The sequence below is a fragment of the Theobroma cacao genome, chromosome 3 (assembly GCF_000208745.1).
Source record: "Theobroma cacao cultivar B97-61/B2 chromosome 3, Criollo_cocoa_genome_V2, whole genome shotgun sequence".
NCBI lineage: Eukaryota > Viridiplantae > Streptophyta > Magnoliopsida > Malvales > Malvaceae > Theobroma > Theobroma cacao.
The window spans coordinates 33,994,249-34,009,691 of NC_030852.1; the positions used below are offsets into that span (position 1 = coordinate 33,994,249).

Here is a 15,443-nt window from a genome sequence, read left to right on the forward strand (position 1 = left end):
ACAGATAAATGTCCTTGTTTCACAATGAACATCAAACACAGACCTCTTGAATGACTCCAAACGATCAAACCAAACCAAGCAATGGGACTCGAGAATTTCTGTTGTAAATGCTGAAAAAATGAGCTCCCCACACCCCCCCCCCCCCCCCAAAAAAAAAAAAAACGAAACGCATTAATCTTTGTGGTCCATAATCTATAGCTTTAGCCCAGTTTTTTTCTATGTTTCAAAATACATACAGTACACTACTTTTAGCAAATGGTGTGACTGAATATATACTTGGTCTTGTCCTTGTATGGAAATGAAAAGCAGATTTAAATTTTGACGAGATAAGACAAGCTGCGGCGGTTCAGAGCCTTGTCTGCCCACATTAATGCTAGAATTGACATAAGCTGCCAACTCTCAAATTTAAATACTACAAAGTGTTATCTATATCATGACCAGTTGCGTAGCCCATATTTTTGTGTTCTTATAGAAATTTGCTCCGAATTATTTGGACGGAAAAATCTTTTCCAACGGAGAATTTAAGTGTTAAAATCTATACTAAGATTTGACCACAACTCTTCTCAGTCACTGACTCACGTTTCATATCGGTTGAGTCGCTAGGCATCCCCTCGAAGCCTAGCTTGAAAATAAGCCCTCTCAACATTTATTGACTGACCCTCACCAAACCAACACCACCCTCCCTCTCCCCCCCGAAAAACTGCCGGGTGCCATAGGCCTTGGCTCGGGTTCGAGCCAGACCTACATGCCTCACAAAGGGGGTCAAGGTCATTTAACATGGTATGGGGGTATCATTAGAAAAAGTAAGCAACTTTAGGTTAGGCTAAAGCTCTTTTGTTAGTTGTAGTGTTAGATGTTAATTTCTTTGCTAACACTCGATTGTGTCGGTGGACAAATCGCCACTAATCGCAGTCCTTGTCGTGAACAAATCTTGATACATAGATAGATTTGTATGTCGTAGCGTAAGGTGGTTCCAAGAACCAATTATAACACAAACTTGAGCTGGGGACTATGAAAAAACATATAAAAAATGAATAAATAAATTCGAAAGCTTTGCCCGCTCTTTTACTATTCGCAATTTCAACACAATTTAGAAACTGTAACATCAAATTGGTTTAAAGGGGCCGTATGCAAAATATTATTTTAAGATTCAAACTGATGGAAACCTACAAGCAAATTTTACTAGTACATTAGACCTACCAAAATTTACCAAGAAAAAAGAACCCCACCAAATCTTGAAGGGGTCTTGGCTTTTAAGCGTTTAACCAAACTTTGAAACTTCTTGCTCTTGAATCCACTTAGCTCCTGAAGTAGACAGCTTATCTAATCCCACAGTGTCAAACCAGTAAATAAATCACTAATTCTTTTTATAATTAAAAAAAAAAGAAATTTAAATTTTATTTTTTAAATAAGAGATATACATCAACTAATGAATCAAAAATTGGAATATAATTTTTAACTGCCATGTGAGAGAAGATTCAATGAAAATAGAAGTGCTTTGGTTCCTTCAATGCGATTTCCTTGCTCTTAAAAACAAAGGGTGTCAAGTAGGATTTGGGATTATATTATAAATTGACTAATAGACCAAAAGTCCATGATTAGGTGTTGGTATGGGAGCATAAACGTTTCAAAACTGAAATGATTCTTTGATTTGCTTTTACCCAATATAAAATTCTAAGCAAAGGATGTGTAGTACACCAGGCTTGATGGTGTATGTCCTTTGTTTGCATTAACTTGAGCCTGAATCATTTTCAGAATACAGAAAAGAAAAAGCACTTGAGAAGAGGTGCTGGGGGGCAGAAAACCTAACAAAGAGGTCTTAAAAAACATGAAGGGTCGATTTTCTTTTCTTTCTTTTCTGTCCACCTTTAACATTATTTATGCTGAAAGAAATCAGTAAATGAAAAAACTTACCGTCTAAGCACATGGAGGCTTTGAGAGAGGAACAGGGGGACCCCAAGTTCCATTCGATAAAGAACAACATAAAAACCTGTTTCAGCTTCTAACATCCAGGGTCCACAAAATTTGTCTTGTGCTTCACCTTTTTTGCAAAATTAAACACTCAAGCCCCTGTAAAATCTGTCACAGCTACATTGGCTAAAGGAAGGGGGGAAATTTTCATGTATTTCTTTTGACTTTATACCCAAAGGCTTTAACACTTGCCCAATCTCAAATGGGATTGAGGACAGCATATCACTAAAAATCGAAAATCATGAGGCTCGCCCTTTTCACCTTCCCTTTAAAACTACTCAACCCATAGAGTGTTTTTGCTTGGAAGCATTGTCCGTGACCACCCTTCAAGCTTAAACAATCTTCATGTCTTGTGTCACCCCTTTTGGACATACAAAAAAGGATTCACCATGTCATGCCAAACCAGAGAAGGCAGGCCCCCCCTCCTCCCCCTTTAAAAAAATCCTCAACTTAATAATTTTTAATGGTCCACACACATCACAACTTGCCACTTTAATCATGTGTATTTATTTAATCACATTTATGCTCAATCCATGACCATGAGACCATTCCAATTCCATACATTACACTATATCATATTTACTCATTTGTTCATACAAATCTTTTTCCGGTTGTGGGTGTTTTTGGGTCCTTTCTTTTCATTCTCACTTTGAAGATAAAATTAGGATGGGAGTGGTTGTGTGTCCATGTCTTTGAATATTGTTCCATATAAGACCACATTGCTTGTCTATTGAATCTCATGGGTGACAACTGTAAAACCCTGTGACATATTTGGCTTTTGAGGCTTTAACAAAAGAGGCGCCTTTTAGCTCAGCTAAACAACAAAAGAAGGATTTAAAGCGAATGCTAATGTGAAGGTTTAGTCAAAATATAGGGTAATAAAAAACCTTAACTGCCTTTCTTTTATTATCTTTTAAGAAATTAAACAATTGTATTAAAATAGACAATATTTATTGTGCCTAACATGTGAATTCCCTTTTATAAATTGTGCCCATTTAGCATATTTGTTAACAATTGACATATCTAACATAAATTTTGCCCTTGTCACATATTTAATTTATGATTTAGAGATAAAGATTTCTCTCCTGCTTTAGAATGATTTTTTTGGTCCAAATTTCAAGGGTATTTTAGTCTTTTTATTGAAAAGGTAGACCGTAGTGTTTTGGAGTTTCAATCGAGTCAAACCTGATGGATGTGTTAGATCACTGAATCACAGATCTCAGCTGCCCTTGATTCTTTACACGTTTTGAAGATCTCGTGATAATTAGGTGGGTACCATATTCGTGAGATGATAATCAGAAGACGCTCTGATTCTAATGCTGGCATTGAGAACGACGCACATGATCGCTGGCGAAATTTTCGGAGGGGCCCTCAGGTTTTTGCTTAAGCAGTATCACTAATCAATATGGGTTCCGAGGGATTTAATAAAATTATGGAGCCTAATTTTTGGGGATAAATTTTTATTTTTATTAAAAAACACTTTTTGAAAAGAAAAAAAATTGAAACATAGATACAAATAAAATAAGATTAGGTACTAGATTTGAGTTTACTTTTCTTGCTAAAAAGGGGGAATTAAAGACTTTGACCTTAAAGGGATTGGGCATATTAACTTCTCAAAGTAAATTATTTGACTAATTTGTCAATCCTAGAGATTAGCCCTAAGACAATTAAAGTCCATTATTAATGTTGTTATTGTTAAACTATTTCAAATTATTAAAGATAATTTTCAATATTTTCAAGGAGAAAATGAGAGAAAAAGACAAGTTATTTAAATATTATTTGACTTTGGTATATATCTTTAATTGTACAACTCAAATAATGAATAAAAACTTTTAAATTATAGAAAAAAAGTAATAAATTAAAAAAAACAATAATTATAAAGAATTTGTGAATATAACATTAAATTAAGCAACTGGCATTGTCAAAAATTATATAACTATACCATATTATTAGCATTTAATATTTTTTATTTATCACCATTAAATAATCACTTCTTTATTTCTCAAACTATGGAAATTAAAAAATAAAAAAGTATATAATATTTTTTAAAATATTGTCACTGTGCATCCATTATCAGCACGTTCGGAACCTGGCTCCGAGCAATTATCCATTTGTAATTATATTAACGCGTTAGCAGTTTTTTTATTAATTTTCAATTCGGCACGAGAATTTTTATACTACCAAGGTACATCATGGATCATACAATCCTTGAATCCAACGGCTAACGATACGCCCATGATTTGTCATAACCTATAATAATCCTCTGCCGTGGATCCAAGAAGTGTCAACGGTCAGTTGGGTTGGTTGCCTATGGTTTTAAACTGCTCCAGCTCACACATTAGCAAACCCTTCCCGAGTTTTAAGTTCATTATCTCACGAGATTTATGCACTCTAATCAATTTGGCTTCTCTCAATGCAATCATTAGCAGTAATCCACTAGCAAGCAACAAGGTTACCTGAAACTGACTATAAAAGAACCCCAGAAAATGAATTAATTTACAAAACTGCCATTCTGCATGAAATTTATTCAATTGAACTGAGGAAAACTGCATATTTAATTATCTCCATTTTCTTTCTTTCTGTTTTTTTTTTTTCTGCTAAACCAAAAAGGAAAAGAAGCTCTCTTTGAATCCAAGTTTTCCCTCACATCTTTTCTGTCTTTTTTTACTCAAGGCTTTCACATTTTTCTACTCCTTTCTTTTCTCTACTTTTTCAAGTGATTTACTTTCATGGGTAGTTGCCAAATCTTGGATTTAAACCCAGTAGTTTTGTATTAGCATCTTTATCTCTTCATTGTTTTTGTTTCGGTTTGTTTCATTTTATACTTTCTGTTAACAAAGCAAACCCCATTATAGCAGATTAGCGTACCGAAACTTTGAACTTCTGCCTTAGTTTTAGTTTCTTGATAAACCCCACATTTGCAACTCAGGTGGTTTCTTTTTCTTTTTTTTTGGGTTCTACTATCTCTTCTTCATTTTTGGGTAGATGAATTCTACTTGTGGCTGATAAAAGGGCGTAAAATATTAGGGAGAAAGAAAAATGAAATCATACATTTATTTCTTGCTTCTGTTTCTTGCCTCTGGAGTTGCTTTTGTGACTTGTGCTCCTTTTCCTACTAATGAAGGTAATGAGGTTTTCTTTTCGTCTTTGATTTTTTGTTTTTGCAGATCTTGATTGGTTTCTGGGAAAATGTGGGTAGAGATGAGGACTTTAAACTGTTAATCTTGTGCTACATGGTGTTTTAGTTCAGTTCTTTTAGATTTATAGTCTTGATTTTACTGATACTGATAATTCTAGTATCAATATTTTTCACTGAGTGGGAACTCTGGGTTTGTATAGTTTGGGCTCTTACAACATTCAAGGAAGCTATATATGAAGACCCACATCTGGTTTTGTCAAACTGGAATGCTTTAGATGCTGATCCGTGTGAGTGGTCTGGGATTTCTTGTAATCAGGAGAGACAACATGTTATAAAGATGTAAGCATGATCCAACAGCTTTCTGAAGTTCTTTAATCAGTTTTCATTCCATTAAATGGTAGATATCTGCACAATTGATGCATTTTCAGAGTAGTCATGTCTTACTGTGTGTTTCAGAAACATATCCAGTTCATCTTTAAAGGGATTTCTTGCACCGGAAATGGGCCAAATTACCTACTTGCAAGAACTGTATGTTTCTTATTCTTATTTGTTCAAGATGATGCTATTGGTTCAACTTTTATCCTTCTAAGAAAGGAATGGTTGACTCATACTTTCATGTGATGTTGTTTTATAGAACTTTACGCGAGAACAATCTGATAGGGATAATACCTAAAGAACTGGGGATGTTGAAATTCCTCAAAGTCTTGGATTTGGGGATGAATCAACTGACGGGTCCTATTCCTCCAGAGCTTGGGAATTTATCCAGTGTGATGAAGATGTAACCCAAACTTCATCTGTCCTGTTTTAAGGAATTGAACTTTTTTGTTTGGTTATTTATATCCTTATTTTGCTTTCTTTTCTTATCACAGAAACCTTCAGTCAAATGGGTTGACGGGTAGCCTGCCTGCTGAGCTTGGCAATTTGAAGTATCTTCAAGAACTTCGCCTTGATAGAAATAAACTTCATGGAACTGTTCCTGCTGATAGCAATTCAGCGTTTACAGCTAAGATGCATGGAATGTAAGTAGAATATTGTCGCAATAAAATTATGTTCTATTAAGCTCTGGAGAACAAATCTATTTGATAAACTGCTCATTAGAAAATATGCCCTGTATACCTTTTGAATGAACATTTTCTAGTTTCTACACATACAATGCTGGTAGAAAACAGTATCATATTTGTCAGTTTTTAATTCATCTCTTAGCAAATTTAGTTTAAATGCTGTCTCAGAAATGATGATAATGATTGAAACGGGATGGTGAACAAACAAGCTGGTAGCATTTGCGACCGAGACTAGTATCATAAGCTTATGCTTTTTCTTTGTCTGCATAATGTAGGACATGCTATGTGCCATCTAGAGTTTTAATGTTGGATTATGACAAACTGTTAACAATACCTACTTGCAGAGGATAAATATCCTTTTCTAACCCATAAAGCTAGTAATTTAGTAGGGAGTAAAATATCTTGGTGTGTGATCCTAGAAGTTGAAAATTTTGCAGGCTTCTTCTCTAGATATTTAGCCACTGAAGTTAAATCATGTTAGTATTTTAAAGTTGATCTCTAATAGTTCGTTTCACTTTAGGTATGCCTCAGGTTCAAACTTAACTGGACTTTGTCGTTCATCTCAGTTAAAAGTTGTAGATGTCTCCTACAATTTTTTGGTTGGAGGCATACCTAAGTGTTTGGAATACCTTCCAAGGTAAACTTTCTTTGCCTGTGACATAGATCCATGCTGGCTTCTTTTTATCCAGTTGGCCCATGTTTTCCCATATTATTAATGCAGCACAAGCTTTCAAGGGAATTGCCTCCAGGACAAAGATGCAAAACAGCGTCCCACTACACAATGTGGTATGTATTACATAATCTTCCCTTTGGCTGTGATGTGGATGAATTTTTGAACAAAAATGTATGTTCTTGTCTAAGTCTAACTGACTAATCTGATGACATCTTGAAGTGCACATGCTTCATTTGGTTCTAGTTAAATTATTGGATCAAAATTTAAGCACTTGCTCTTCCATAGTTGAATTTAATATGTTTGGAGTTGCATGTGTATGTATTTTCTTACTACACTTACCAATGCTAGCTGATTGTCTTATGAGCATTAAAATAATTAAATATTGAGTTGGCAGTGACAATATTCCTTTTTTAGGTGGTGCTATGCTTTCCAGAAGTCACCAAGCACCCAGCCCTAAGCATCGGCCTGCTGAAGACGTTGCAAAGCATCAAAAAGCGTCGAAACCTGCCTGGCTTTTGGCTCTTGAAATAGTGACAGGAACCATGGTGGGATCTCTCTTTCTGGTCGCCCTCCTTACTGCTTTCCAAAGATGCAATAGCAAGTCTGCTATCATAATCCCTTGGAAGAAATCAGGGAGTGAGAAGGAACATGTAACAGTATACGTAGGTTAGTTTGCTGCATATGGCATTAGCTACTAGTCCTCAAATTACTTGTGTATTCTTCAAAGCAATATTGGTTTACATGGTGATTTTGTGCAGATTCTGAGTTGTTGAAAGATGTGACTAAATTTAGCAGACAAGAGCTTGAAGTAGCTTGTGAAGATTTCAGCAACATTATTGGTTCCTCTCCAGACAGTTTGGTCTACAAAGGCACCATGAAGGGTGGACCCGAAATTGCTGTGATATCCCTCTGCATTAAAGAGGAGCACTGGACTGGCTATCTTGAGCTCTATTTCCAGAGAGAGGTAATTGTTAAATGCTGTAACAGTTTGATCAAAAGATCAATTTTGTTGAAAGATGTGAAGCAGCTTCAAAATGTAAGAATTAACAAACTTGGAGTGATCTGGTTCTAAGTTTTCTGTTAAATTGCTACTCAGGTGGCAGATTTGGCAAGATTGAATCATGAGAATGTAGGGATATTACTAGGTTACTGTAGAGAGAGCACTCCATTTACAAGGATGCTTGTTTTTGAATATGCATCAAATGGAACGCTTTATGAGCATTTGCATTGTAAGCATACTCTCTCTCTCTGTCTCTCTCGCTCTCACATACGAAGATAACATTGTTTATCAGCTTTTACCTGACTAAGTCAATTTTAATGCAGATGGAGAGGGATCCCAATTATCTTGGACAAGGCGTATGAGAATTATTCAAGGCATTGCTCGAGGACTCAAGTATCTTCACACAGAACCTGAGCCCCCATTCACTATATCTGAGTTAAACTCTAGTGCTGTGTATCTTACAGAGGATTTTTCCCCCAAGGTATCTCCTCACCTCATGCCCTTGCATGTATGAGCTTCTAATATTTTCTTCATGATCAGGGGATACTTGAGTTAGGGTCACTTTTACCTTATCTAAAACAAAAGTATATTGCTCTATGGTAAAATTAAAGAAGGCTATTCTTGTGCCAAAATTACTTTGTGATGAATAATAGGGTCACTCTTGGTATCTTGACAATTCAATCATGAACTCGAGAAATTTTGGCTGGCTGGTTGCTGTTGTGAAATTTAGCTGAGATCCTTCTGATTAAGAAATTATCTTGTGATGCAGTTGGTTGATTTTGAAAGTTGGAAGACTATTCTTGCTAGATCAGAAAAGAACTCTGGCTCTATTGGCAGCAATGGCGCCATTTGTCTACTTCCTAATTCCGTGGAGAAACGTCATCTGGATATTCAGGGCAATATTCATGCTTTTGGTGTACTTCTACTGGAGATAATTAGTGGGAGGCCTCCATTCTGCAAGGACAGAGGGTGCTTGATAGATTGGGTAAGGAACCCCTCTGAACACCACATTTGTTAACCAGATTTCATGTTGGACTTTTGTAGACAAACATGCTTAGCTTAATATGCCCCAGAAAACTTAAGTAGTACCATGCACTGCAGGCCAAGGATTATCTTGCATTACCAGAAGTTATGTCTTACATTGTAGACCCAGCGCTAAAACAGTTCAGATATGATGACCTCAAAGTTATATGCGAAGTGATAAGCCTATGCATTCATCCAGACTTTTCGAATCGGCCAGCCATGCAGGAAATAAGCCTCATGTTGGAGAGCGGAATTGACACATCTGTCTCCGTTGAGCTCAAGTCATCTTCTTTGGCATGGGCTGAACTTGCCCTTTCATCATGATTGAGTTGAAGCTAACACACTGTACATCAATTACATACAGTTTTTACCCTTTTACCTATATCCAATCTTTTTGATCTTTGTAAATGGCTGCATGTCAAAAAGAAACGTTTGGCTTCATTTATGCTGAAGCCTTTTTTCCATTTGTATACCATTTGATGTTCAGAAAAATTTCTGAAATCTCCAAGTAGCCAATTTAGCTATTTTGCAGTGAGTCTTGTACCATCTGTTTAACTATATATGTATACTATGTTAGTGTTGTCTCTACATCCACAATGAAATTGTTGGTTTGTCTTTTGTTATACATATTAAATGCATGCTTGTAATTTTGTCGAGAACATTACATCACCTAAAAATGATGATCAAGACCTGGCCTGTGTCAAGTTGTCAATCTTCTTCATCTTTTTCTGCCTAAAGTAATAGAACAAAGTAGTTTGAGACATTTTCTGTTGAATGGAATAGAAAGGAATCTGTTAGTTGTCGTTTACGATATAATCAAATATAAGATTCTAGCCAGGCAAAGTGCGCTCGGCGGTGAGCTGGACAGGACAAAGGGTTGAAGGATTTGCCTACCAAACTTAACGTTCTCTTCATTGCAGATCAACTCTGTTTGGTAAAAATGATTAAAATGGTGGAAAAGTTTTATTTTAATTTAATGGTCAAAACATCAGGTACGTGGCTTCAGAACACTCATAAACAAAGGGGTTTTGATAATAATTTCTGTGAAATTTCTGTGCACGTAATTCACTGATTGAATTCCAAAAGATTTATGTACGGAAGATGAAATAACTTGCTTTATTGGCCACCCTTGCCCTGCTATTTGCCAACACGATAATAAATAGAGCACCCTGCTATGCAACGACTCCCAAAGGAAACAGTGGTTTTTCTTCAATTGCTTGTGCAACACATAATTTCAAAGGTAGTTGAATGAAATCTCTCCAAAATTGAGCTCATCTCAAGGCAAAAAACATACATAGCACGCTAGTAGATAATCCATTACATTTGACTTACTATGAATACGGGCAAAGGAACTGTAAATATCGAAAAATTCATTTCTTTTATCTGGTTCTCAAGTCAAAAAATAAATTACAAAAGGAATCCTGTGAACTTACTTATGCTTAGAACGGGAGTAGTGATTGTCATTTGGATTCCTCTTTCCACTAAATACTGCTAATGCTTTTCTTACGGGAGGCTGGAGAGGTGCCCTTTTATCAGTATGGTGAGTGAAAGTGTCCACACCCATGAAAAGATCATCATCCCCCTATATAAAATAAAACACATGCTCAGCTCTAATTAGCTGAATAAATTTCATTTTTGACATGAAAAAGAAGGAAACAAACTTGGACGTAACAGATGAAGCAAATCCATAGGTGCAGAAATAAAAATTGAAAATCAGACGAGACAAACCTGTTTATTTACTTTCTTCTTTGTTTTAGGGTAAAGGAATTTTTGGGGAAGTTGATCTTCACGTAAAATGAGGTTTTTGGTTATGGCATCTCTTCCACCTTGGGGTAAAGGCAGTGAAAACTGCACACAGCAAATGAAGGCATTCATGAAATATTTTCTCAAAATCATATCATATTGCCAACCCAGAAAACACATGTAGGGTATGCCAGACGGCACCACGAACACAAGAAATCAAGAGAAGAAAACTCAATAAATGACTGATATCTTTTGCAGTTGCTTGTGTAGATGATCTTACCTTTGTACCGCGAAGAGAAATTCTTGGGCGATGGGATGCTAAAACAATTCCATTCTCACCAACAGTAACAGCTACCTTACGTAAAGTTCCTCCATTTCCACACTTGGGACAGAAAATCCTTCCAATTTCAGCAGTCACATTATAGCAGGCATGGCACTTCAATATCCACCTACAGTCATATAGATTTAATGAAGATAAGCAGAAATGCATCAAAATACTTACTTTTGACATGTCACAAAACAACAAGGTTTTCAGATAAAAAGGCTTTAATGAATTCATATGATAATTGAAATTTGAATAAGTAACTAACGACCACCATTCACCAGTACTGATATATGCCTTATTTATATACCTGTGTAGCTGCCGAATCTGCATTCCGCCAGGTGCTAGTAACCGTAAACCCATCTGCAGAATAACATTTTGCATAGCAAAGTCACCAGTTACACAAGCTACACTGGACTCAGATAGGGATCTCAACATCCAGCTCTGCTCGCTGCTAACATCATCTGTATATGATGCATCAACGGTTTCATTGGTCTGACTTGACATTTCCAACTGGTCTAATTCTTCATTCACAAGATCCATCTTATTTCCTTCAACAGAAAGATTCACATTGGCCTCCACTGTGATCTCCACTTCTTCTGCTTCTTGAAGAGCCTCCAGTGAGTCTTCTTCCAGCCTCATTTGTTTTAGGATTGAAGAAAGATCTTCATCACCCTTCTTTTCTTCTGCTCTCTCAGTCTCCTCCAAAATCCCGTTTCCAGAATGAGCATCTTCAACATGGTTCTTATCCATGCTTTTTTCCATATCTTCCTGACAATCTTTCTCCACTAATGCCTCATAATATTCCCGCCTAGCTTTCCTCCTAAGATATCTCCTATGAGTACTTCGACTTACAGCAGGTTGCCAATTATCACCATTATCATCAATCTGTCCCTGAGATGCATCAATTCCATCAGCCACCATCTTCTTCCCTTCAATTTTCACCTCTTTCTTCTGGGGTAAATATCTCCTAGGTCTCCTAAAACCGTGTTCAACATCCTCTTGATTCTCAGAATGCGTTTCACTCTTTATTTCCACAGAGCCATCTTCAGAACCATTATCCGAAGGGAGAGTATTCATATTTAAGTCTTTCAAGGGAAGGATTCTCGAGTTAGAATTTGTTCCACCTTCAGCTTCACGTTCGAGTGCTTCCCACTCATCCAAATTAGGAACATTGGAGCCCCATCCAGGCAAGTCCCTTTCAGGTAGCCTCTTTACATTAACAACATGAACTGGGGGAGGAGCATCTCTAATATGATTGGTTCCATGAATTTGAGCCTCCAACGTATATGTCAGGGCAATCAGTTTGAGATCAACGTCCGAAAGAGTCTGCAAGTCACCAGTTGCCCTCGCAAATTTGATAACTAACAGGTCAAATAAAACATTCAATTAATAATGATGTTAGAATTGATGTTACATTGTAATAATTTGCTTATTTTTAATCAATTACGAATTTTCTTTCACCTTATAACAACATTCTAAGACGCAAAAAACAGATAGTAATGAAAATAACAACCAAAGGAGCCTTAATACATAAAATTTATACATATGCCAAAAAAGAATAGAAATTGAAGTTCAAATTTATTACCTTTATTGAGGGCATCGGAAGAGGGCTCCATGGAATCAATGGAGAAAGGGATAAAGGCGAGGCGGTGACGGGAAACAGGGTCGCGAATTTCAGCGAGGACTTCAGGGACGGTAACGAACCTGTCGGCGGAGTTGTTGAGCTTTTCTCCACCTTCGATGACGGCGTTGGCGTCAACTACGGCCACCGCTATTCCCTTCGTGGATTTGCAGCTTTCGACAAAGAGTTGGGTTGTCGCCGCCGTTTGTTTTTGCGTTTGAGGCTTTGGTGGTTGGCTCTTCAGTACGTTGCTCCAACATGGTGCCGGGTTCGGGTTAGGGGCCGGTGCTCCGGAATCCTCCATGGTTAGGCAGAGGGAGAGAGAGAGAGAGAGAGAGACAGCTAGTGCGAAGCTCAGAGTCTTAAACCCTAGAAAACGGTAGGATGGGATCTGAACGGTGTCGTTTAACAACTGAAAATAAAATAAAATGTAACCTATAGGGATTTTGTAAAAGACTTGTCAAATAAAATATATAGCACGGAACTAATTTATACTACTACACTTACACTATTACGTAATTTAGTATTTTTCTTATAGTATTATCGAGCAAGTTATAAATTATTTAATCAATAACCAAATAAATGGTTTAATTAATTGAAAATAAAATAAATCTTGCACTTCTTTTTTTAATTTTGTCGTTTCCACATTCCTTTTTTAACTTGAAGATAATTTTTTTTATCTCCACTTTAACATCATCTCTTGTAATTACAGCATGTAAAATTAATTGAATTTAGAAGGTTAAACCAAGGGAAAAGAGAAAAAAAAAATAATATTAGACTATTTCTTTCCAAAAAAATACTAGTCTAAGTAAAAGTAGTAATTAATTGATTTATAATTCACTAAAAAAAATAAAGAGTGAGAAGATACAAGATGAGCAAATTAGCAAAAAGAAAGAAGGATTGATTCATCCTTCTTTTTAAAAAAAAAAAATTACACAAAATTACCCCAAGTTAAAAGCGAGGAGCAGAGAGAGACATATTGAAAAAAACAAAGGGATATAAAAATGGTGATCCCTTCTCATAATTTAATCAACCTTTCAACAACATCACTTAACAAATGGAAAAAACCAACCAAATTCTTCTCAAACTGAAGATGGGGTGAGTCATGGCAATCCCCCTTTTTTTCTTGGCAGCCAAACTATTTCAGTTTAGAGGAAAATGGTAGCAGTAGTTTGTATCTATGTTCAACCGGTTCTGAAACTAACATTAGATTGATGATTATGGCCCCCCCAAAGCATGCTTTTAAGAAGGTTGAAGAAGCGAGGAGATGAGCTGAATGATTCCATCTGTTTAGAGGGCTCGCCCTTTGACAATGTCAAAGCTCATTTCACTGGGATCAGTCGCTTGCAACTCAACTTGAACACCATCCAGCTCTCTTCTGAACCTATCCTTGGAGCTGGCATACAGCATTTTGCTCCTCACTCTCGATGTGTCCGGAGACCTATAGCCATATTCGTTATTCTTAATATATCCAGAAAAAAAAGGTTTACTGAAAGAGAAGCACTTGTTAGTAGTTATAGTACCATGCAATGAAGAAAATTTTGCTCTTCTGGCAATTTTCGTCAGTAGTGAAATCGAAGTCATAGACGGCATAACGGCACTCATTAGCAGGCAAACTGGCACTTAAATCGTCATAGCTGTCGCTTGGTCCACCTAGCTTCTCTACCACAACCTGTTGAATCTTTTCTTCGATTTTGAAGACAATGAACCTGTAGCTTCTCTTTGCCTTTAGCTCCAAGAACTTGCGCTTGCATTCATCGTTCACAGCCATTCCCGATGCTGAATTCGCCTGCCCATATGCAAGAGATGTAAGAAACAGCACCAAAAATGTAACATGACCAAGTATTAAGTACTCTATCCAAAATGAATAAGTTTCTTCTGTCGTGACCCAAAGTACATAGCTCATGGTATTGAAACATAGGTCCAGTACTGTTAAGTTCTGTTGGCCCTTGGAGAGGCCTCAACCCTAGATCCATATACATTTTATTTCATGCAATGAGATATGTTATGTCTATCTCTTACCACCAACTATAATCTCCATGTATTGTTTGTCAAGAAACAGAAGCTTTTTGTTGCAACAAGAAAATGATTATGAACTTGTTTGAATTCATGATGTCTGATTAAACAATAGTGGTTGGAGAAACTAATCATAAAAATTTTAATTCTAATTAATCAGAAACAAAATAACAGTACCATCCTTAATTCCTTATGATTGTCTTTGCGAAATCTGATTCATAAAAAGGAAAGGGAGAGGGAGAGAGGGATACAGAACATACCATTTTGCCACCAATGAGAGAGGGGCCTTTTGTGAGAGATGTGAAGCAGTGAAAGGGAGAGGGAGCAAGAGGCTGTAATGATGGTTTTGGAGAGTAAAAAGAGAAAATAGATCCTTGTTTTTAGGGGTTATGAGAGGTAGGTTTTAAGGGAGGAGAGAATTTGGAGGACATGGCTATGATTATGTCCACAAATGACGTCCCCATGCTTCTGTTCTGTCAAACTTGTGGTATATCCAATTTGTCTTAGAAACCCATTTATGGTCCAGAAGAGAAGTTGTTACAACTATTTTCCTTTTGAGTCAAATCCAAATTTGGAAAGGTTTGAATGCATTGGCCATAGGAGAAAGAAGATTTCAATCTCATCTCATGGCATGGGGACTTTTTCTCTCTCTTGCAAATGTTTTTCCAGATTCAAACATGTGCTTTGGCTTGCTATTTTTGGCTGCAAAAGGAGTTTGAGCATTAAAAAGCCTCGGAACAAGGCACTTGGTACGTTGCTGAAGAGTGACAACAATGCCAGACATGACGGGGCAAATTTTGGTGATTTGATGGCCTAACTAAGACTATGGTAACAAAGTTTTCGCAAAACTATTCTTTATCAGATAATTCCA

The 15,443-nt window shown here is 36.7% G+C and overlaps 3 protein-coding genes across 3 annotated transcripts; 1 reads left to right on the plus strand and 2 right to left on the minus strand.

Annotated features, from left to right (window-relative positions):
- On the plus strand, positions 4,551 to 9,492 carry LOC18606500 (probable LRR receptor-like serine/threonine-protein kinase At1g63430). Its single transcript, XM_007040128.2, has 13 exons — positions 4,551 to 5,095; positions 5,311 to 5,449; positions 5,567 to 5,638; positions 5,745 to 5,888; positions 5,980 to 6,129; positions 6,692 to 6,808; positions 6,893 to 6,957; positions 7,259 to 7,510; positions 7,603 to 7,808; positions 7,941 to 8,073; positions 8,168 to 8,325; positions 8,614 to 8,829; positions 8,946 to 9,492. The coding sequence occupies exons 1-13, from the start codon at positions 5,011 to 5,013 to the stop codon at positions 9,189 to 9,191; spliced, it is 1,983 nt and encodes a 660-aa protein (XP_007040190.2). The 5' UTR covers positions 4,551 to 5,010; the 3' UTR covers positions 9,192 to 9,492.
- On the minus strand, positions 10,112 to 12,916 carry LOC18606501 (RNA-binding protein NOB1). The gene is made up of 5 exons (XM_007040129.2): positions 12,521 to 12,916; positions 11,243 to 12,296; positions 10,891 to 11,059; positions 10,596 to 10,715; positions 10,112 to 10,449 (listed from the first exon to the last, which is right to left on the minus strand). Exons 1-5 carry the CDS (start codon positions 12,858 to 12,860, stop codon positions 10,297 to 10,299), a joined length of 1,836 nt encoding a protein of 611 aa, XP_007040191.2. The 5' UTR covers positions 12,861 to 12,916; the 3' UTR covers positions 10,112 to 10,296.
- On the minus strand, positions 13,422 to 14,933 carry LOC18606502 (actin-depolymerizing factor 1). Its single transcript, XM_007040132.2, has 3 exons — positions 14,833 to 14,933; positions 14,080 to 14,345; positions 13,422 to 13,997 (listed from the first exon to the last, which is right to left on the minus strand). The coding sequence occupies exons 1-3, from the start codon at positions 14,833 to 14,835 to the stop codon at positions 13,847 to 13,849; spliced, it is 420 nt and encodes a 139-aa protein (XP_007040194.1). The 5' UTR covers positions 14,836 to 14,933; the 3' UTR covers positions 13,422 to 13,846.